Here is a 24,660-nt window from a genome sequence, read left to right on the forward strand (position 1 = left end):
CACTGGCCCTGTGGAGTCCAATGACTGGAATGGAAGTTGAGATTAAAATTAAATTTATTTGAATACACAAAATTAGGGGTGTGGGAGGGAGCAGAGGCAGAGCTCTGCAGGACAAAACTTCACTGCAGGGTCTGGCTGTGGTTGGAATGGTGTTGGCCTCACAAAGCTCTCGTGAGTGTCTGGCTGCTGACTCAACACTGGGCACTGGCCAAACCCCTGGGCTACTGCAGCACCCTGGGGATGGGCCAGAGCCTGTGTCCCCCAGCCTGGGAGACACTGACTGCAGCTGGGAGTACCAGCAGGCCAGAGAGCTGGATCCAGGTCCAGAGGTGAACCACGGCTGGAAAGCACCCCTGCTTGGAGCAAAACTGAAAGGGTCAAGCTCAGCCCTCCCTAGAAGCCAGGAAATCATTGTTTCTTTTGTGTCCAATGTTGTGGTGGGAAATGGTGAGCAAGGGGGCAGTGCAAAGGCAATGCCTGGAAGGGCAGCAGTCCCTCTGCACTGTAAACAGCAGTGGTCCTTCAGGGACTGCAGTAAACTCTGCCAAAAAGCTGGAACAGAACAGGAAAGTGGGCAGTTATCTCTATAGCCTGCTGCCCCTTGGATCAATCTGCAGCAAGGACTTGCTGAAATGGAAGCCCTTGCCACAACTCTGCTGCCTTCTTTCTGATCAAAACCTCCTTCCTTTCATAATAATCCCCATTTTAATCTAAAACAAACCCAGCATTTTATCCTTATGGATTCATAAAATTACCTATCCCAGCTCTAGCAATGCTGTGAATTTGACTACTCAAAAGTGTGCTGAAGTATGAGTTAGGTAAAGGGGATCAATAACAATTTATCATGAAAGAGCCAGCCATCAAGAGGTTCCAATAAAACAAAAGAAACTCAGCTTTAGGAAAGTACCATCAATTCCCCCATTCCAGTAATCAAACATGTGCTATTTCAAACTCAGACGTTTGCAAAACAAACTCCCCCTATTATTCTTTCAAATTAGTTTGAACTTCCTATAATTTAACAAAGATGTAATCATATCCGTAGAAATCCCAGAATTCCTTATGAGCATCTTAAAAAGCAGGAATGAATCATTTCCTTGTAAAACAATCAAGTTTGCAATGCTGTGATCTTGGAAATAACAGTTGAACAGTCAAAGTCAAGCAATCAAAAGAAAATAAAATCATTTAATGCAAAACATTTCCAAAACTTTTTACAGCAATTTCCTATAAATGGAGTCTTTTCTTAAAGAATGAAACCACTGGTACAAATGTATTGTTCCAAAGGGGATTACAAAATTTTCTCCTCAGTCACAAAGGAGGTAGAGAGGGCACTGCTCTTATCTGAAAACACCTAAGATGAACCGAAAAGTGATATTCAGGATCTAGCCTGCTGTGTCTAAATTATGGTAGCACATAGCTTCTTTAGGATTAAAACTTCACAGGCTGATATATCTTTAGTCCATAAGGCCTTTATTAAGATTCTTAATAATTTGTGGTTACGTAATGGAAATGTCTGAGATGCCTGTCAGCTACATTATGTGGTTTTTCTAATGATGGGAAGCCTGACATCAGAGCAGACTATTGGGGGTGCATTACCCTGCAAAGACCAGGCTTTAGGGATGGGTGTTAAAACAAACAAACAAAAGAGCTGTTTCTATTCCTGCTCAGTTGCTCAAGGCTGTAGTTTCTGGCACCTGAGGGCAGGTGTGAACTGGTGCATCCTGGCACCTCTGGCTGTCCAGTGGCTCAGGGAAGGGCAGCCACTGGGAGGAGTAAGTGGTGCAGCTGCCCTGAGCTCCCCATGTAGATTTGCAGCTTCCCAGGCTGTTGGAGGCTTTAGCGGGTACAGAGAGAGCTCTTTTGGAGTGAGCAAGGCCCTTCAGATGACAGCAGTCAGTCCAGACAAAATTGGTCTTTGCTGAGAACCAGCAGGAGGCAGCTGGAAGGTAAGGGCAGGACAGGCTGAAGCGCTTCCACAGAACTCTCCAGCAGCACAGGAGCTTCCCAGCACATTAATTCATTCCCTCCCCTAGCACACTTGGCTGGTCTGGGAACGATTACCTGTAAAAGGAGCTCTTTCACCACTGTAGCTGTTCACTGCAGTAGTGCCCTGCAAGGCTGGGCTCTGCCTGGTCTGCTGCCAGCCACACAGAGAAAGGCTCCAGCTGATCCCTGGGGAGCTGGGCTGCCTGCTCCCTGCTTTGCAAAACAACAACAAAACAGCCTTCGAGGAAGATGCAGTGGGGGAATGTGCTCTCTAGAAAACAAAGCCACATTAACCAGCCTCAACAAAGCAGCAGTTTTCTCTGCCAGTGGAAGGGCAGGCTGGTGCCTTCCCTCCCCAGGACAGATTGTCTTTTGGGCTCTCTGGGGCCACGTGGGAGGCTCCTGTTTGTGCTGTGCTGCCCCAGTGCTGGGCTCCCCATGCTGCTACCAGGAGCTGAAGTCCCCGAAGCCTGTGCTCTTCTTCTCTTTCTTCACAGCTGTGCTCGTTGAAGGCCCATCATCCTCCATGCTGCGCTTCCTGCAGCCAGAATGAAAACAGCTTTGAGGGAGTCTTTACTGCCAGTGAGACAAGGGCAGCTTGGATGCCTGTTCTGCCTGTTCTCTCCCAGCACCAGCTGTACTGGAGCCAGCCCATCCCTTGTCAACTAGACAGGAGTGCAAGCTCCATGCCAGCATGGGGACTGCAGGGGTTGGGGATCTTTGGCAGGCCCAATAAGAGAGATTATGAGTCCATTGGGATGGTTTGGATCAGGCTTTGAACACTCCCAGGAACATGGTCAAAGCACAGAAAGTTCTCCAGGCCAGAGCTGAAGATTTAACAGCTGTACCTTTTGAGCATGGTCAGGAGAACATGAGCCATGAGTTTTCCCCACACCTTCGCACCTGCACTTGTGACAGCAAAAGAATTTATAGGGAATTAGGTATAAAGCAGCTGGGAGAGCTCTTCCAATCTTTCCTGTTCCTTGAGCACAGCCTATTGCAGTTGCTGCTATTATTATCAGCCTCTCCTGAGCAGAACTTGCAACCCCAGGGAATGCTGTGCCACCAGCTCACATGCTGAAGTTGTTTTGTCAGATATAAGCAGCTGATAGGGAGAACACCAAACCTTCAATCTGACAGAGCAGGCTGCAATGACTGAAGGTCCTTTCTATACTACCTGGTCTTTTCCACAGAGCCACAACTGCTGGATTTCCTCTGTAAGTAAGAGTGCAGTATGTCAGCAGTTTTAAGCTGGACATAGTATTTTAAGGACACACAATATTCTGCAACTGAAAAATTTTACTGACACACTAAACTGACCTACCTGAACATATTTCTGTTCTCACAGTTATGCAAATGCCTGTAAGTCACAGAGGCACACACAAGCTGATTAAATGGCTGCCCAGATCTGTGTATGCATAAATACAGGCCTTTTTGTAGCAGACAGACAAGAGCATTTTTGCAAATGCTTTTAAAGAAGTCTGTTAAAAATCAAGTGGAAGGCGTTTATTTTAATTTTCCCAAAACACATGCTAAGCTGCTGCTCAGCACTGTCCTTATGAAAGAAAGCAGTGCTGCCAATCCTGACGGGGTACAAAGGGTGTCTGGGAGAAGGTTCTTTAGGATAAGCCTGTCCAACCAGCCAGGTACCCTGGAGCTACTCAGCTGCCCTGTGCTCCCACAGCAAGCCTGGGGGCCTGCTCCCCTTTCCAGCTATTTCAGCTGTGCTGGTAGAGCTGTTTGTGTGGCTGAACAGGGAACTAGACCAGCAAACTGACAGAGGCCTGGGGCAGCTACTTTGTGCAGGGCAGAAGTTGCTAAAACAGAAACATCTGTGGGACCATGGCCTTCAGAAATAGCTTCAGAAAAGGAAGAGGATAAAAGATGGTGTAGAAGTGACAGTACAGTTCCTCAAAGACTTCTGAGTTCTGGAGAGGTAGCTACAGTTCTGAAGTCAGCAAATGCTTTTAAATACCAGCTTGGTCATGCTCAAGGGCTAAAAGAGAAGCTCAGCTAATGTATGGCCTTGAAAAACAACAGAAGTGAAGTAAATGCTTGACTGTTAGAACTACATGAGGGTGTCCTTGCTGGCCCAAAAAAAACAACAATGGCACTGGACAGGGCCACCACCCAGCAGGAAAGGCACCTAAAATATTCACAAAAATCAGAGGACAGAGAACTCACGCTGCAGCCATGTTGATGTATTTTCCAATCCCCTGCCGATAAGTTTTAGGAGTCTGAACCTCTTTCTTTGGTGGGACCACTTCAGCCTTTATTTTGGCTGCTTCTTCTTCCTGCTGGAGCTTCTCTCTTTCAGCAGTGACCTGTGGGAAGCAAAGGATGCAATCTATTGCAAGAGATAGTGCAGAATAAGGAGAAAATGTCTACAATTCTTTGAAGCTTTAAAGCACTCTAAACCAGCAATCAGCACTGCTGAGATTATAGGGCAGGCTTTAGGAGACAGCCCTCAAGGGCCACTACAAACAGGCTCTCTGCAGCCATAATAGCAAGACTCCTCACCTGCAGCCACCCACAGCTACTGGGGACATTTTAAAGGAAACCATCAGAAGCCTGATGGACTGGGAGCTGTGCCAAACTCAGTTACAAGAGTAACTCTCCACTGAAAGAACAACTGGGATCCTGGCAAAAAGGCAATGTTGAATGGCAGCTGCTTAATCTTAGCTGGCAACCAGATGGACCAGGGAGCTGTCCATGTGCAAAGAAAAGGCATTAAGGTGCAAAATTTTCCCCAGAAAAGCTTTGGCCTTTCAAAAAAAAAAAAAAAAACCAAAAAACTAATCAAACAAGCAACCTCACCTGTGCATCTGCCTCTTCATAGGGATCAACAAAAACTGTTGTTGTCTCAATTCTTATTTCCTCCTGGAAACAAAAGAGAAGAACAGTAATTCCATCTGCTTATTAAGTTGTGTCATCTCCCCTATTTTGGTTTCAAGAAGTGTCAGCAGAGTGACCAGCACTGCCACGTGAGACCTCTACCCCCAGTGCTTCACACATACCTTGGGACGGTCTGTTTTTGGGTCACTTTCCACATTCTCCATAGCAGTCAGAGTTTCAAAGCCACCAACCACCCTAAAAGAGGAAAGACATGTTATCCAACTGTCACAGCATACTCAAAATATTCCTACACCCTTACCTTTAATATACCTCATTTATGCCCATTACTCTAGCAGATTTTTAAATCATCATGTTTGGGGAGAGAGGAGTCAGCAACAGTGTTTGGAAGACCTAAGATAATGAATGTCATTCAGCATGGAAGATTGGAATTTTTTTCCTCAAATATGGGATTTGAACTTAAAATTAAACAGAACATGGAAAAGTCCAACTCTCAGAGGCAAAGCAAAGCCCAAAACCTGGAAGCCACACAAACCAGCCAGATGAACAAGTCTTTTCTTCTTCTTCATTTTCAAACTATCTATGAGACCTTAGAGTGTTACCAGGAAGAGAATGGTAACTACAGCAGCACAGGAGAGCAGTGGCACAGCTGTCTGCACTAACACCACTAACACTGAAAGCACAGCATTCCTCCAGAAGAACATCATAACTGTGAGCTCATGAGGGCTCTGGGAAGGCAGCAGAGCATCAAGTCACAGCCACAGGATAAGGCCAGGACACTTCTCAAAGCAGTTTTCACCTAGAAGGGCCTTAGATCCCTGGCTTCTCACTTTTCAAGCCAACATATTCAAACACTTGCTTGAAAATGTTTAAGGCTGAAGGCTTTCTGGACTGTTGCATGTTTATTTTCAAAAGAAGTGTGGAACAATGGGAACATTCTAGAAAAGCATATTTAGAAAGGATAAATGGGGAAACCCAAATAATTATAATCCTGTCATCCTGTCATTTATCCCAGCAAAATAATGGAATAGCAGAGACAGGACATGATTAAGAAAGAAAGGAAATAAGTAACAGCAATCAACAAGGTTTTGTGGAAAACAGTGTCTGTCAAACAACCTTCTATCTTTGGGACAACAGATGTGGTTAACAGGGATAACAGTGTCCACAGAACAGACTTCTGGAAGGCGGCTGATATTTTGATTGAGGAACCAGAATGATATGAAGTGAATACAGTACACATTAAATAAAAAATTGGCTGACAGGTGTCAAAATCTAATTTTAAACAGGAACCACTGAGTCAGTATGTCTTCAGAGGGGTCCTGCTGGGATCGGCTCTTGGTCTCAGGGTATTTAACACTTTTATCCACCTCATCATCCACAATTAAATTTGAAAACAGCTATTCTTAGAAGAGCAGTAAATAACGAGGAAGACAGGCTGTTGATGCCAAGTGATCCAGACCCATTAGCAAAACAGGCTGTAGCTGGACAACATCTGTTTTAATAGAGCCAAGCCACATGGCCAGGAACCAAAAATACAGCCCATACTAACAGCTGTGGGACAATAAGAAGCAGCTGTAATTCTCAAAAACACTGCTCCAGGAGCCATGGGAGTTGGGGACCAGGAGATCAGCAGCAGGGGCAGGAATTGGCCACTGAGGAGTCCAAGGCTGCCCATGGGACAGGGCAAGCCAAGAGCCAGCAACTGCCCAGCTTCTACAGGGGGCTGTTTTGAAGCCTGATTGTTACTGGGACTACAGCACCAGCACAGGTAGGCTGACAAGGGATAGGCAGATGAAATGGGGGAAAATCAAATTAAATGAAGCTGGTGGGAAAAAAGGATACCAAACTGGTGGAATATATAGAGCATTTTATCACCTAACTCTGCTTTCATATCAAAGAAGTAAGCAATGCCTTGACCAAAACACACATGATATTCACAGTCACCTTTATACACTTTATACACTCATACCAGGGTATTTCTCTCTCAAAGACATGCATGGCAGAGTCTGCCCGACCAGCACCAGGAGAGGCCTCTGACTCTCACCTGCCATGAGAGGTGATCCAATGGAGAAATACACTTCCTACAGCACTCCCCAGTGCCCTCAGTGCCACCCCGTGGGCTGGGACAGGCTGGAACCACAACCAAAAGGACAGACCCCACCACAGAGAATGAACTGAGATAGAGAGGGTGTTCTCACACCTGCCCCAGAACAGCTGTGCTTGCTCATGTTTCAGTGCTGCTCCAAACCCTATTCCCCAAGGGCCTGCTGATATTCTGTAATAAGGCTGTGACTTTTAGGTGCAATTAAAACCCATGGATGCAAGCTAGAACAGCCTCAGTCATTTGTGACTGGAGGGAGCAGACTGGGGGAGGCTGCACAGGACTTGAGGATGCTGTATGAATTTTGGATAGTTCATAACAAAAACTCAGTTTTAAAATCTCTCTCCAGGCCAATATCAGATTCACTTATAATACTGGTGATTAACACCCAGCTCAAGATATATTCACTATATTTTAACTGCCCCAAAGGAAACTTCTGGTTTAATATTGGGGGATTTTCTAGCCAACAGCTCACTCATTATCTGCTTGTATGTTTTCATTTGATTAGGTTTCTGATAATTTGAAATGGCCAGATCAGCTGTGCACTGGCAATCTCAGCTGAGTAATCCCTTAGCCCATAGCTAGACCTCCCACAATATTAGCCCTAATGCATTTTACTGATGCTACCAGATCTTCAGTTGCTTTGCTAATCAAACTTTATAGATAATATTTTGTCACTTGTACATTTTGAAAGGCTGTGATAGACATGGCATTCACAGGTCATCAGTAAATGACCTAAATAGTCTATTTTGACATGACTACTATGGGCTAAGGGGGAGAAAGACAAAGCTGTTATGCCTGCAGAGCATGTCATTCTCTTTTCTTCTTCACTTCTCACCTCTCAAATGGAACATTGCTTCCTTTTCTCTCCTTGGCATTCTCCAACATTTTGCACAGAGTATCTCTGTGTACTATACTGCTAGCACAGTCAGCTCTCAATATATGTTTTTGTCTTTATAAAGACACTGTGGTACTGATTAAAAAAAAAAAAAACTAACAAAAAAAACCCCCCAACTAATTTGAATACAAACCACCAGCCCAGAGGAGAGAGCTCTGACCAGAGGGACAGAAAATAATCTACAAGTCACTTTTGTTCAGGGAGCATTTGGGAGCTTTGTCAGGGTCAGGCCCAGCTGAGGCTGGTATCTGCCCACTAAAAATTAACATCCAAATGGACAAGGTCTGATTGCAAACATCACCCATCCAGTAAAAACTGAACAAGACACTAACCTGGCAGTCAGAGCTGGATGCAAAAGAAATTGAATATTCCAAACTGTAAAGGCTTTTGCAAGCTTTCCTCTGATCTAAGAGAGACAAGGCATATGCAGGCCCTTGAAATGTTACACGCTGTTATTGTCAAATCTCATGATGTTACATTGCAGCACTAAAATCGGTTTGATGAGATATAATGTGACAAAACCCATGCACTGGCATCCCTCACAGCAACTGCTCCTCGGTGATCGAGGAAACCAACACACCAGAGAAGTTTTTGGGATTCTTTGCCTGCCCAACAGCACATATTTTGGGCCAAAAAAAAAGCCCAAATAAATTATATGTAAGAAAGACCATGAGACCAGTACATTTAACATTTAAAAAATCCTCTAAAAGAAGATGCAGATTCCAGAAACTCACATCCCTTTATAGTCTTTACACGTGCTAAACGTGTGGCACAGACAGTGACTGTTCACACTGGTATCATGCAATGTCACTTCTGCCAAGTTGGAGCCAGCTTGGCAGGGAAGGGAGAAGGGCATAAACAAGTTTAACCCTTTTCCACTGCTTTTGGCTCTATTCCTTTTATAAGGTGTCATACATGCTTTGTCCTAAACTGACTGAGGTTTAAAAAGGTGTTCAGATGACACCCTACAGTGAAAAGAGTGACACTTTCAAAACACCATTCATATTAGAACAACCAGTGGAACCGAGAGTTTGCTGTGTGCTTCCAGTAGATGCTGAACAGAAATTATGATCTCAACTATATATTTAGCTCAGCAATCCTGAGACAGCTTGTATTTTTAGAGGAGCTTGATAAATGTTGCATTACATTTAAGCATGAACGACAAGGCAGGTACATTTATGGTATTTTTTTTCTGTTAGCATAGGAATGAAAACAAAAATGTGCCCTTACTCGTGCAAGTCTGCTTTCTTGAAAGCTGGCTAAGTTAGCACTGGAAATCTTTGCATTTCACATTTAGATGTGTTATTAAAATCTTACTTTCTGTTAAGACTCCTTTATGTAAACTAGTAACCTTGCTTCAAAACCACTGCCAATGCCTTTGCATGATGAAGAAGTGAAATATCCGGAGCAGGCAATATCATTTGCAATATGCCAATGAACGTCTCACTGTACATCATTTAATGCTGCCCCAAAGAAAACTGCATCTACCCTGCAGGCCCAGAGACATTCACACATGAATTTTTTTCTCATACTTTTGTTTGGAAGAATTATAGGAATTAAGCCTTCTGCAATGCTGGGGATGGCAGTGAGACAACATGATAGAGTTTCCTGGTCAGAAGATGACACAAGAACAATGTGACTTTTTTAAAAAGCAAGTTTTAAACTACAAACAGAAAACAGAAAGAAAAAATTGCTCTTTTGTCAACACATTCTGCTCTGAAGGTTATTTTTATAAAAAGGAGAACACACATTTATATACACACACAGAGGGAACAACACATATGTGCACAAACACGTACACTCAGGACAAACTGTTTTCTATTCATACACCCAATCTGCAATGGAGCGAGCAATTCAAATGTGCAACAAGGATGCAGCCAAAACGTCTCCATCTCTCTGCTAGATAAGGGCTTAATCTAGCAGGCAGGACACAGTAATAAAGGGTGCTGAACAAATAAAACAACTTGGAAAAGAGCTTATTGAAACTAGACTCAACAGATGAACCTGGCATGAAAGGACTTCCCTGTCTTGGCACAGGTCCCTCTTCAGAGATCATGCAACTGTTTTGAAAAGGACAGCAGCCCTCATGCAGCTCCAACAGCCCAGTACTCATGTGCAGCCATGGCTTCCACAGGGAGGCCTGGCTCATTTCCCCACCTTGCCCTTTGCTCCTATTCCGGTGTCTGGGGAGCAGACTCTGCAGTGTAAAATTAGGTCAGTCTCCTTACACAGAATCAGCTCTTCTGCTGTCACACAGTTTCTCCTATCTTCAGATGTGCTAAAGCAGAAGAGCCACAAGAACATGAGTTTTCCAGCTTAGAAGCAACTGTGATTCAGTGATTCAAATCATACAGGGAATGTTGCAAGTGGAAATAAACAATGTGTTATATAACAGTACCTGGGTAACTGAAAAATGCCTGGTAGTTGCCTTATGTAGCTAAGTATTTTAGAGGACAAGAGTTACTTTCATTGCCCCAGTCTACAGAATTGCAGTAGAAAGCATTAAACAGGTTAAGGAATACTTAATACAGGGTGATACTGATCCAAGGGAAGAACTTATTTCCACAAAAGCATCTGGCAAGGAGAGAAGGGAAGAAAAGACAATAATAAGCTGAATACATGTCAGCTATTGACTGATGCCTCCAGTCTGACCAAGCCTGAGGTTTCCCAAACCACCTTGTTCATTATTTCTGGGAACAAGAGAATTGAAGAATGAGCAGCAGAAACCTCGGGAGACAGCAAAAGTTAAGCACATAAGCAGATATGTACAGCCTCATACAAAAGGAGTATGTCCTTGACATATTCATCTCCTGTTTCAGTTGCCACTTTCTTTTCTCAGCTCTTGACAAACACAAGTGATGTTCTAATAAACACACAGAACTGCTGTACAGATAATTTCCAGCTTTGCCACTCTGACCAAAACACTTTTCTCTTTGCTCCCTTTATTGCCCTTTGTTTTATTGCATCACATCATGTATTTGCAACATGCCCTCATTTTCAAGCTCACCATGCTCTGCTTGTCCTAAATCTCACCCAAAATTCTGAAAGCATCTTTCTCCTTCTGTTGATCACTTTCCACTACTATTTTAAACATGCACATTTTCATGTATGCCTTTAGCTTTGGAACAGGCTCCCAAAAAACACTGATGAAGCAATTTCATTTTTTCCTGAGGCTTTCTTTTTCCAAAGGTGGTGGATGGTAGGTTGAAATGGGTAACTGTCACAACTTCCCTGTATATATGCAATCTCTTTTCTACTTACACAGTTTTCAGGGACAGAGATTGTTTCTATTTCAGCTAATAAAGGGCAAACCTACCAGGTTTCTGATCCATGACAGCTGTGAACCATTGCAACAGGAAACATAACAACAACTTGTATGGGATATGCTTGCACCTTAATTTCATAAAGAACACCAAACAGGAACCTGAGCTTATCTGCTGTTTTGGCTCTAGTGTTCCTGTAGCCCTTGCAGGTCACAGCACAGCCAAGACCCTGCTTTGAGCATGGGTAGGAAGGAGACTCAGGCACAGAGCCCAGGGCAGCAGCCTCCCCAGGCAGCAGCCCCCTACAAATGCCCCTCACCCCTCTCTGCAGAGCAAGGGCATGTCAGTTGGTTTATATTATCTCAGTTTCTAAATTAAACCTCTTACCAGCAAGCTAAAAGCCCACAAAAACCACCAGTTGGTTTTCATGTTAATTACCTCATTCTCTAAGTCAGAAGAAATAGTAATTACTAGAAATGGTAATTACTAATTTAATCTAGGCAGCTCTATTGGAGCAGGAAATCCATGCAGTCTGCAACACACCTCCAAGGGAAGGCATTCTGCTTTCACTCTCTGTTTTGGCTCCCCAGCCATGCCAGATTATCTCCTTCCTTTTCAGTACCAGCATCCTCATCACTGCCAAAGTGAGCAGCACAATCATGATGAGCTCTTCCCTGTCCTCCAGCCACACCTTTCTCCTGATACATGAAAATTCCAGTGCACCAAGGCAGACACATGTCACCTCTTCACTGTCCCACTGCCAGGTGTGGACACTGATAGATTCTCCTACATAAAAATTGTGTTTCAGACCAGTGGGGACATGAATAGGATATATTTCCAGACAAGGAACCTTTCAGTGTTTTACCCACAAAGGACCAAGAAACAAAGAAAGGAGTAGGGAATGGTTGCCCTTTCACTCTTTTTGTTCTCCTAAGTATGGAAAACCTGCTGGAAACTTCTATACAAGTTACAAACAGGTCAAACTGTGCTCTCCAAGATACCTGTGTGACACTAACATGGACCAGAGTCACACAGGAGTAGCTGAGAGTAGAGCTCTGATCAGAGTTTTTAAATTTTTATATTAACTGAAATAAGTAATCCTCAAATCTATATGAAAGTCACAACAGGCCAGTAAGCAAAGTTAACAATACAATTAAACACTGATGGAAACAAAGAATCCTGATATCATGGGTTCATTCTGCTCTTAAACCTAGATATTATTCCTAGATATGCTTCCCAGATATTATTGTGCTATAATCAGCTCAGCAAATCCTGGAATCACCCAGGATCTAAAATAGCAAACTGAAGTTGGACTTTTACTAGAGGTACAATCTCTGGCATCTTCTGGCTTTTATGACTTTTAAAAACAATGCAGGTAAAAACAGCTGATGGATTTTGATGACAAAATACAGAGCTTAAGAGCTACACACATTTTATTATTACATTTGTAGGTAAATTCAATTATTCAAGAATTCAACCTGTAGATTAATACAGCCTGATTGGGATACATATATCCCAGCATTTAATTTTTATCTTCTTTGAACTGATCTTCATTTACATGCAAGACAGATCAGAGTAAAATTTCCCTGCTCTGTGTTCATATGAAGATGTCACTCAGTTTTCATGCAGGAAGCCAAATATGATTCTAAACCAACACTTTTTACAAACCTTTTCCATTGTATTTCAGCTAAAAATACAAGCAGCACCACTTCTTCACTCTGGCACCTAAACTCAGATTTTTGTTACAGCAAAGACAATTCACAAATTGTCTTTGCTAAAACTGCAAACATCTCTGCTATACACGCTTAACCAGATTTACCTGGACTATGTAATTCCTCTCTAAAAGGCAACATACACTGTGAAACACCATCTGAGCTATTTTGCTCACAAGGTACTTGAGATATTCAGCACAGTGCAAAGGCTTTGGGGAGCACAGCTCCTGCGCCACAGAAAGCTCAGCTTCTCTCCAAATCCTTTCTCAGTGAATTCTGGTATAACTGGAGCACACTGGGAAACACAGCAGAGACACTGGAGGACTACACAAGTTGCTCACTGAGGTCAGCCTGCACCCAGAACTGAAGACCAGGCACATTTTCAGCTGAGCTGTCCTAACACAGACATTACTTGAGAGCTGGCCAGCTCAGAATAACAGCATTACTGTAGGGGATTTGAAGGGGTTTTTGCAAGGTGGACTCAAATTGTTGCTGAAGTGAAATAATCCTAAGATCTGGATAAGGCAACTCCTCCAAGAATTACTGACTCAGCTTTTAGTATTAGAATTTGCTTTATTCATCTGCTTTCATGAAAGGACAAGGGAACTTAGATTTTTTCTAGGACAAATCTGAGAAAGAAAAAAGAAATACATTTCCAAGAGTGCAATTATTGAAGAATCGGTATTGGAACTAACAGCACTAAAATAAAGTGCCATTAAAATAAACTTTCTGCCTCAAAAAGTTCCAGGCAGGGAAGATGGATTGAACATATCACTTCCATGAAAGGAATAAAAGCCCAAATCTATAAGTAAAAAAGATTGTAAGATTCTTAGGAACTCCCAGTGCAGCAGGCTAGCAACATTTCCACTCCTGCCATGCACAAGATATCTGAGAACAGCTCTGCTTGACTTGGTAAATACCAAGTACCTGCAGCAGAGGAAGCAAAGAGCAAACCATAACAAAGATTTTCTAATTTCTTCTTCAATAAATACCTTAATCTTTATCATGTGAAGACTTTGCTGGAAAAGACTTTCAGAAGAGACTTCTTTATAAGGAATGGAGTTCTCTCTCTGTCTGGGCATTGGTAGTATCTTTATATATGTGTCCATAAATATACAGATTTTATACCATTGTCAGGAATAAAAGAAAAGAAGAATAAAATAAAAAAGAATAAGAAGAGCAAAAAGATCTCATCTATGCAGAAGCTCTATGCCATGATGAACAGCCCTGTCATGACTAATTTTTCAGTTGATGGCTCATAAGAGGATGAAAGCAGTACTGAAGAGCTAATCTCTTGTGTCCCAGCAATTAACATGCACAAATATCAACATGGTTCATTACATGATGATGATGACTTTGCTCACGACTCCTGGAGGAGTCACAGAAGCGAAGTGAGGCAACTTACAGTGACTGGAAGAAGGAAAAAAAGGCAGGGTCTGCTGACTGGCATTGGTGCAATGTTGCCCACCTACTCATGACCAGGAGAACTGGATTGTGAGCTGGGATTTTGTTCCAATTCAATTAAAGAGTCACTAGATTCTTCTCTTTAGGTTTCAGACATACAAGGGAGAATGTCTGCTATGCTGCTGCCCGAAATATCCTTCACTTACCTTCCAAAAACTGTGTGCTTCTTGTCCAGATATGCACAAGAGCGGAATGTGATGAAGCTAGAAAGAATAAAGATATAACAGTTACCACATTGTCCCACTGACCCTCAACAACAGCCAGTAATGCTTAAAAACACAAAGTGTCTGCAAAAACTTTTGGAGAGAAGCCAAGCCTCTCTCCCTCCCTGGCTCCTCTCTGGAAGGCCTGTGGACTAAACATCCTTTAACTCCTCAGTATTGTGGGTTCCACCTGGATTTTTGGAGTTTTGCCTTCTCACTTTTCATCAGAATAACATTTTTAAACAGTACTTCAAGAGTGGGGCCTTGCAGCAAGTCCAAAATTAATCTGAGCATCAGCCTCCTTGGCCATGCAGGCCCTGGGAAGCTCATGCAGGGCAGGCAGACGTGCATCCTGCTTGGGAAGAACATTTCTGGTGCACGATGGGCAGCTTGTATCCAGCAAATGAAGCTACATGACACAAGAGCCTCTGCCAGTGGAAACTTCTCTTTTCTGGATATTTACTTTTTGCATTTCTCTTCCCTTAAACTGGCCTGTTGCGGATCCATTTCTCCTCTGGACAGAGCACACTCATGCTCCAGATACAAACATCCCAGAAGAATATTTCAAAGTGTCAAAAGTAATTAATTTGACTTCTAATTCTGGGGTCTGTACTTTTAAACATGGGAACTAAAACACTAATCCAAAGCAACCTTTACTACTAAAGCTGTACTCTAAAGTTTGATGCTTCTTTGGAAGTCCTGTACTATAAATGTATGAGACAAAGGTTTCCACATTGTGGTCTGCAGACCATGATGGCCTGTCTTGGCTGGACATGCAGTGCTGGCTCTCCTCCCTGTCTCCATCTGTTACACTACATAGGAGACAGCTAAAAATATATAAGCATTCCAAAAGCACTTTTCCATATAAGCAACTGCCTCAGGAAGTTATATGATTAGAAAGAGGAGCAGCTGTAATGTTCCAGACAGTCTATTAAGATGTAGCTTGCCCTAGGAAAGCACTGGGATGCAGTGCAGAATGCAAACTCTTACATGGGATACCACTTTATTCCTGGATATCTAATAATTAAAATTATCACATGGTCAGTTATGTAGCATTGTAATAAAAAAACCTCTGAGAAATAGCAAATACACAGGGAAAGCTTCTCATCTGTCACTGCAGTCAAAATAAATTAAAGACAACAGAATTAACATAACTCAGGATGGTCCCAGGGAAGTCCTGAGCATTATTTGCGTGTCACCTTGCAGGGGGGACCCAGTCCCTCTGCCCTGTAGTGCCTGTCACCTAAGGGGAGAGCTATTCACAGAGTTCCTAAGCCTGGAGGAGATTTACCTAAGTGCTGCCTAGGAACCTTTATAAATATGGGCAGCTGGACTCTCTTAAGAACTTACAAATAAAGGAATTTCATATTTCATTTGCAAATTTTAGGAGAACATGCAATCACATTTACAGCAGCAGATGATGTGACTCAAAATGGCACATCACTTACGGTCTCTGCAACTTCTGTTATTAGAATCCCCTTTTTTTTTAAAAAAAAAAAAAAGAGGAAAGAAGCCTCTACTCTCCCATAATTAATTTAGCACGTGAGAGCTGGCAGTAACATTCAAATCCAAAATAAGTTATACAGCTATTCAATCCAGCAAACTGCCCCACACGTGCTTCGGCTTAAGAATGCAAGTAAGCCTAAGAATGTGAGGCCCTGAGACAAGCCCTTGTGTTTAATTAAAGTAAACCACACTGCTGCAGAGTTTACAACCCGTCCTAGCACCCAGCATCACGAACACCAAAATCTGCTCCCTCCCTCCCTCCTTCCTCTGTGCCAAGTCACAGTACTGTACATACACACACACTCTCCCTTTCCTGGGGCTCCCAATAAAATATTTTTTTTTATATTACAGTACTTACAGAGCAACCAATAAATAGTTGTCTCAAAGTGACACAGAACATTTTTAAAGGACTGAAGGAAAACACCCACACTAATGTTACACATGAACAAGGCCATTACAACTTCAGTATCTTTAAGTTTTCCCTCATTTTAGTCCTTATTCTGCTTTTGTACATTGGAAACCAAGTTATTCTCAATCCCAGATTGTACACTCTGCCATGTCTGGGTCTACACATTTCAACAGAGCAGAACTGTTCTCATTTATTTAAAATCAGATGACTAAAAAGAAGTAATATTACCATAGAGTTTATGTTTCATCTAATTCCTTCAGAAAGTTCAATATGGAGCTAAATTTAAACAGAATGAAGAGGTGTGATGAATGATGATAATTATAGGGGTAATACTGGGGAGGGACACTGTAAAAATCAAACAAAAACTTCAAATCATTACAACAAAAAATGTAAGTTATTGCTGATATAATAAACCCACAGGTTTTCTTGCTGTTCTTCAGTCTGCTCTTAGATTGGCTAAGAGCAGCTGTAGCCCTGATTGCAATATGCACCACTCAACAGAATACTTCCCTTTACTGACCTTTACATTTAGAGTAGCTCATAAAATGTAATTTTTCTTCTTAACAGAGTGAGAGACAATGTCCAGAGGCAACCAATAAAGTACAAAAAAGCAAATAACTACTTACAACTGTGATTTGTTTGTGTTGGGTCCTGAATTTGCCATACTAAGAACACCACGTCCTGTGTGGGACAAATTTGGCTTGAATTCATCTTTAAAAGGTTTTCCCCAGTAAGATTCTCCTCCTTAAAAAAAAAAAAGAAAAAAGAAAAAAGAAGAAGAATGTTTGTTTTCATTAATTTCCCACTGTGTGTTGCAACAGGCATTAACATTAAATTCAAGGTTTCCAGCACTTGCAGTCACTATATGTTAATACATTGTTACCTCACCCCTATCTCTAGGCCAGTATTTGAGCATGACCTTGAAATCTGGTGTTGGCAACTGGCAACACATTTCTGTGCCCTCACACTATCAGCTGCAACAGACCACACTTTATCAACAGCTTTATGTATCCTGTGCTGAAGAACAGTCAAGGATTTAATTTTTTCCTCCTGGTCCATCATAAATTTTCTTTTTTGAGACATTAAATCTTTAAAATTGGCTTCATGACAAAACATAGAGCAAAGAGTTACCGGTTTAATTGCACTCTGGATATAACATTGCTTCTGGAAATAAAATATCAGGGATATGAAACACATTCATAGAATCCACTAAGAATAGGAGCTATAAGATCAAATGCTTAATCCCAGACTAAACAACGAAGAACGATGGCATACAGTGTTCCAAATTAAAAGGCAAAAATGAGATATTAGGACTAGACAACTGGATGATGCTAACACTTATATGTAATTAAGGTAAAAGAATGATAAAATTGCACAAACCCCAGCCCCAGCCCTCCAAAACTGATTTCTTTTCTGTGACTGTGGAGAGAGAGAGGGTCTGTGAGAGGTCTCCTCCTGGCTGTCATTTTTACATTATCTATGACAGATCTGACATTTTAATTTGCACTTTCCCTCAGGATCATTCTTAATAAGAAAAATGAAGGCTGAGATGAGTCATAGTTTCACAGTCAAATCCATAATCTTGTTTGACAAACCATGAAAAAATATTTCACCTTAGGACAGTATTAAAAATAAAACAAACAAAACTATCCAAACAGGCAGCAAGCAAGGCTTGTCCATCTGCAGAACTGGCTCAAGAGCCCTCCAGAGTAAGTGTAGCACTGGAGAAGGAGAATGTCAGGGAGGGGTCTGTAGTGCTCCACAGCCATGTGCACACGTAGCACAGAAAGCAATTTGATGATATGGCTGCACAAAGAAGCAGTAAATGAAAACAAGGAATGAATCAGGCTCCTACTGAAAATCTTACCCAAAAAATCTCAAGAGTGCATTAAATGAGAAAAGAGTTTCAGACGATACCATGAAAACAAAGCATCACCTATGGACAGCTGCAAGTGGAACAAAGTGAGAAATTCTGGAAGAAGCCGACCCACTTAAAAACCCAATTAATCATATTCAAAAGACCTATTAATAGAGTTGAGTGTTGCCTGCTCTGCAGTTTGACAAGAGGTGGCAAAAGGGGACAAACCCTGTAGGGATTTTCTGTAATCAGGAGTACAGCAGTGATTACTTCAGCAATCTCTGGCTATTGAATATTTTAAGATCAGCTAAATTACGTCAGCTTGATCCCATATGCCAAGATTTTCCAGAGGTGGGTGGCAGGGATATGGTACAGCTGCAGGCAGCTCTAGAAGAGTTTGTGTTGTCTGACGTTTTCAGAGGGTAGAGAACATGAGCACAGTCTGTTGAGATGGGACACAGCAGCAAGTGGCCAAACCTGTGAGCCTGCTACACTCTTCATGTGCTTCCAGCTGATGTTGGAATTACAGCCAAGCTGCTGAAAGACAGTGGAATCAAGCCTGAAGCCTTCACTGGTCAGAAAAATAATTCAAAAGGAAAGAGAAAAATTGTGAATGACAGAGAGACTCTCTCTTTCTGGCACTGCAAACAACCAGACCCAAGAGCTTGCAGACAGGAGCAATGAACCATGATCTTTAGGTTTTGAAATATTTATTTTTGTATGATTTCATTTTGGATCATGCACTGCAGGTCAGAATTAATCTCATATGTATGAAAGCTAAGTTTGGTTCATTCCGGTTCTCTGGAAATAAGCACTAATATTTTAGCAGAGAGTTACAGCCCCTGCTCTGTCTGCCATACAGCTCTTTCCAAGGCTAATTCTGTCTGCCCAGGAGCTGCAGCAGGAGCAGGGAATTTGCAGCAGGGAATGTGCAGCATTTGCCTAAAAGGCCAGATGTCTTATGAAGGACATAACTGAAGTGTCTCTGGAGAGCTGGCAGCACAGACTGGCAAAGGGCAGTGGAGATGCTGCAAAGGCATTCAGCAGAACAAGCACAGCTTGGGGGAGTTTGTTGTTATTTTTGGTTTTATAAAATAATTTAAAGAGAATACTTTTTTCTTTTTAAAGGAAAACCCCGAAGTATTCTCCTTAAATTAAAAATAGCCTGAATGTGCTTTTTATCAAACTCCAGCTAACCTCTGGAATTGTTCCAGGCTTCAAGTATCTGCTTGAAGCAGGACTAGACAGAACAACTCAGAAGGTGGCAAGTTACATCTATACATTTTTTAAATTACAGAAACCCAGCATGACTTTCTCTGTGAAGATTAAGTACAGACTCCTCATCAGTCTAGGGCCATGGCAGCACAGTGCCTAATGCTCAGCTGGAACAGGGATTTTACATTCTTACCTTTTACTCTCCACATTAGAGCTCAATGCAAACTTGGGAAAACCACTCTGATTTCAAACCTACTAATAATTATGAGGTTTTTGTAAGTATCCAACAGATTTTACTGTGTTTATTCTCAAGACAGTTGGGAGGTGTGGTTTTACATTTTTCTGAAAGCAGAATGGATGCAGACAGAGGAGGTGGGAGCATGGCAGTGTCTGGCTCCAGCCTTTTTATGTTACACTCCCTGTATGTGCCACAAAGAGAGGAGGCTCCTCCTGACACTCCCCAAATGTTCTTCAGAGCACACACAGATCTCTGCTGGCTATTTAGAGTCATGATGATGCAAACCCCTCACCCCAGTGCTGATGCATCAGCCTACAAGCAAAGCCCACAGAAAACAAGAATTGACTCCGGGTGTTGGATTCACAGCTGGCAGCACTGCCTGTCATTTCACCTCCCTCTCAGCTTCTCTTCTGTCCAAGTGGAGCTGTGTGCCTACTGGACTTGGAAATGTTTCTGAGATCCTGCTACAAAAGTGCTGGAAAAGAATTCTGTGGGCTTCTGTGCTAAAAATCAGTTCACATGGCAGCAGCCATGGCCCTAGCACATACTGCCACTGGCTGGATTGATGGTGGGAATAATTACAGCCTGCACATGGGAATCTCCTGCTTGCACAAAGATGGAAATGTACGTGGGATCAGCCACAGAAATACAGTACCATTCAACAGCATTTGACCTGTACAGTGTCAATGCCTTCAGGAGCCAGAAAGAGTTTTTGTACAATTCTGTAAAATAAAAATCACATGCCTACTCAGATACGCATGATTCAAAGCTACAGGAAGCTAGGAGACAATTCCACACGTTCTCCTTTTTAAAAAAAAATTCTCTTAAATTAAAGATGTGTTTAACTCATTCTCACACAGAGTTGAAATGAAACAGACCACACAGCTCTTAGAAAAGAACATTAATAATTTCTGTGGCTATCCAGAGTGGCAAGATATATTTAACTTGTACTGAAGCATGGTTAGTTATTCAGTACTGTGCTGATAGTAAACAGGTGAACAGATCTAAACTGACATCTGAAGCAGTCACACATCAGTAACTACACAGAAAAAAAAGCCACAATTTCAGACTGTCTTTTGAACTAAACCAGATTACTCTTTGGTAGTCTTTGTTCCTACTAAAAGCATGTAAAAGGTTTTTTTGAGGTATAAGCATAGAATTTGTGCAACTTTCTTGCAAAGAGCTGAGAGATGCATCTAAAGCTTCAGAAATGTAGCATTCCAAAAGCCAGGTGTGGGCTGGGAATCATCATTCATGACAGTTGTGATTTTAAATAAATCCTTCCTTTTTCTGGTTTAAAAACTGCTAAGCAGTGGTAAGGAAGTAGGAGGGTTCTGATTCACAAAAATGATGGCTTACTTTCTGTAATTTTCTTCTTGTCAGTTGGAACAACGAGGCACATAATAACATCTGACACTTCTGTAGAGCTTTCCAAGTGAGATTCTGGAATCATTTTGCAAATATGAAAGCCTTAGCTCAGGCAGTAAGTGCTTCTCTCCTCTCAGATAAGAGCACATGGTACTCAACCCCACAAACTCGAGCGTGGATTTGCAGATTAAAAGGAGTATATTCTAGATAAAAAGGTCTTGCTCTTGCTTTTGCTGTGCTTCAATCATGCAAGAAAATGGGCTCTAAAACTGGTACAGTTAAGGAACTTGCCATCTTAGGAAATCACATTGCATTGATCAAGTTTGTCCAGAGTCCTTTGCTATTGACATTTCAGAGGAGCTCTTCTTGCTGCCAAACAAAATGCAATTCTCATCTACCAGTAGTATTTCATCTTGGACTTTTACAGCTATAATGTGCCTCCTTTGTGCCCTCCTGGCTTCGTAAATCACAGGCTGATTCATGAGACCTTCCAACAGGTTGCAAGAAAGAGTAGCTGAAAAAAACCTGTGCTGCTTTGATAATGTGATGCTTTGCATATATTTCCTTTTTCATACAAAAGGGTTAGGATATTAAATCTATTTTTTCTACATGCAAATTTTCTTCTATTATTTGGAACATTGAAAATACAGAACAGCTGCTCCACTTGCACGACCGTGAGTTAGAATTACTCACAGCGTTCAACCACTTACTTGTTATGAACAGCAGGAAAAGAGATACGTCACAAATCTAAAATTAATTTTCAAATAATTAATCATTACAAAGAATGACCATGACTCAGCTTATTGCTCTGAATACTGCCTCTATGGGTGGTTATTTTGTTAGAGAAGAAATAAGCTGCTGCACCACAATAAAATTTCACCCAGTAGTCTTAGGAAACATAAAGGTGAAGGCTCTAGGAAAATGAGTCTGGTGCTCCAAATCAGTGTCATTCTTGCAGGATGTGTATCTGACTGCTCTGGCAGTGCAGGTCTGACAGCTATGCTAGGTAAAACTCCATTCCACACTCACTTCTCAGGGTGGTATCTCAACTCCCAGATGCCATAATGCTAATTTCCACTCTTCTCCATTCCAAGGTTAACAGCTGAGTACCAGGAATTAGCTGTCCTTCACGTGTCTGCTGGGTCACATTTACTACAATCCAATCAAAAAGGACATACTGGGGAGCTGAATAACAAACAACAAAGCAAGGCTCAGGGCTGCTTCCAGAGAGAACGGTTCAGCTGGAGCAGGCTTGGGAGAGGACGACCAGTGACAACCAGCTTGGCATTTACTTCTGTGAACTGTTTCTAAAACACAAGCACACTTAATCCAGGTGAACCAAAGCACAGTTACAGTCTGTGTATGTATGACAAGTAACCTTCTGTCATGTTGTACTGATTGTGCCCAAATCCACCCAGAAGATGAACAGTCTTGGGCTTAGCAATGGAGTGGGTGATCATCTCAACTTCTGGGGGGCTGCAACCATAAACCTGACACCCTGACACATGGGATGAATGTCAGATGACAGAAACCAAAAGGTGGGAAGATATTCAAACAAGTCTGTTCTAGTTCCTGAACTAATGAACAGGAATAATTACATAAATAGAGGAAGAATATGTAGAATGAAGAATATGCATCTTCCATGTATCAGTTTAGAAAAGGTTTCTTTTTTCAAAAAACAAACAAAAAAGCCAAATCTCTTCACTAGAAATTATCAGTTGAAGCAGAAGGTTCTGTGTGAATGAGGAAACAAAGCATGTTCTTTTTGTTCTGAAGTCTTCCTACAAAAGACTCTAAGAGAAACAGTTTATAATATTGACATTTAAAGGGTAACCTCCATATAGTCCTCCCTATTGCAAATTGAAATATCTGGGAAGAAAGCCCTGTTCTGCTCTCATATGCTTCTCTGATATTACAGAAGTCAAGTTATTTACTTCTAAAGCCCATTTAATCTTACAGACTTTTTTAAATTTCAAAGGTGTATCTTTTATTTTCCCCTTCTAAGAAGCAGTGAGTCAAAAAAATACTGAAATCCCTTCCAGCAGAAGACATAAAAAAAAGGAATTTATCCTGCAAATAATAAATAGGCCACAGGCAAAAACAGTACAAAGTACTGAATCCCAGTGCTTTACTCCAAAGCTTTCCTAAAGTGAACGCCTGCGATCACATTAATAATGCACAAATGAATGGACCAACATTTTTAGAGCACGGGAACCCAGGAGAGCATCATTCCATCTGCCCTGCTAGAGCAGTGCTGCTGAGCTGAACCCTCCTCTGGCTGCCCTGCTGCACAGGGAACATCAAGCCTCAGGTCTGGCCACCTTCTTACAGCTTGAGACACATAAGTGAAATTTCTGCCTCACAGTCAAGTGCCCTGGATCTATCCAGTAGTCAGGAACAAATCCTGACAGACCACTTGCACTCTGTGAACTGTCTAAGCAGCTTCTCTGAAGTATTAAACACAAGGGCATGACAGTTCAAGAGCAAACTACAGCCCACCAGGCTCCCCATTTAGCTTTTCTTGTGATATTATCATATTCAACAAGTGTTTAGGTAAAGACATATAAAATTCAACTGTCTTCCAAAAATAAAAGCCATTCAGGTGCAAAGAAGACACTTGCACTGTTTGGACTCTACAATAATTGCAGTCAGTCTCTAAAAATCTCCAAGACCCATGTCTATTTGAGTGCACACTGTTCATTTCAGAACTTTAATAGTACTGACAGATGTTTGCGAGACATCTCGCCTGCGATATACTCGTATTTAATTAAGAATGACAAGGAGGAAAACAAGATGGAAAATACTAGAGGTCATTAGACTCCTTTTAAGTGAAAGAATATATGTAGGAGGATTTTCATCCTTTGTGCTCATTAGGATTTCACTTCCTACTGGAAAAGCCAGTAGAACTGAGCTTTGCCCTTCAGAGCAGCAGTGATGCCAGTCCTCTGCCTCTGTTAAGTCTGAAGTCTTACAGCACTTCTGCCATTTGCACAAACAGGCAGGAATGACACCAGCAAATTAATTTTCATTCCACAGCAGGATCTGAACTCCACCCTGCAAGGGTGAGAGGTGTCTGAGTCAACCTATTAAATCTCTTCCGTCTCCTGACACCTCTTTAATTTCTCATTTCAAAAGATGTTCCTAATTATGTCTTTTGGGATTTGAACCAAAATTTCCATATATAACAATCAAATCACATTTTACAGTCCAAGCATAGATGGTAGCAATTCTTGTTAATGGATTTTTGCCATCAAAACAATGAACCTTTAACTAGTCTCAAATCCTGCAACTGTTGATTATCACATGCACTACAAGAAAAGTTGCTGGGCCACTACTCACACTAACATAATTAACAATATAAATAGAGTTGAAGTATTAAGCAAGTGAGGAGCTGGGGATGCTGGTGACAGTCACAAGTGGACAGATAGAAGGTGCACAAGGAAAATGAGCAGATTTACAGCAGTGACCAGAGGTATGACATGACCTGTCTCCTGTGGTGGGCAATGCTGTGACACCCTTCAGCTGCTCTGCCTCCTGACCATTCCTGCTGTGACTGTAGATCTCCAACCAAGGGAGAAAGAACAGGTGG

At 41.9% G+C, this 24,660-nt stretch overlaps 1 protein-coding gene across 1 annotated transcript in view; it reads right to left on the bottom strand.

Annotated features, from left to right (window-relative positions):
- Positions 1–1,154: 1,154 nt before the first annotated feature.
- The window catches only part of PPIL2 (peptidylprolyl isomerase like 2), a 67,820-nt gene continuing 44,314 nt past the window's right edge, over positions 1,155–24,660 (bottom strand). Inside the window, exons 15-20 of the mRNA XM_021549965.3 lie at positions 17,019–17,136; positions 14,421–14,477; positions 5,001–5,073; positions 4,801–4,863; positions 4,168–4,307; positions 1,155–2,521 (exon numbers count right to left, since the gene is read on the bottom strand). Of these exons, the coding sequence (XP_021405640.1) occupies positions 2,428–2,521; positions 4,168–4,307; positions 4,801–4,863; positions 5,001–5,073; positions 14,421–14,477; positions 17,019–17,136 (545 nt within the window). The 3' untranslated portion in view covers positions 1,155–2,427. The remainder of the gene's footprint in view (positions 2,522–4,167; positions 4,308–4,800; positions 4,864–5,000; positions 5,074–14,420; positions 14,478–17,018; positions 17,137–24,660) is intronic.

This window comes from Lonchura striata, chromosome 15, assembly GCF_050655825.1.
Source record: "Lonchura striata isolate lonStrDom1 chromosome 15, ASM5065582v1, whole genome shotgun sequence".
Classification (NCBI taxonomy): Eukaryota; Metazoa; Chordata; class Aves; order Passeriformes; family Estrildidae; genus Lonchura; species Lonchura striata.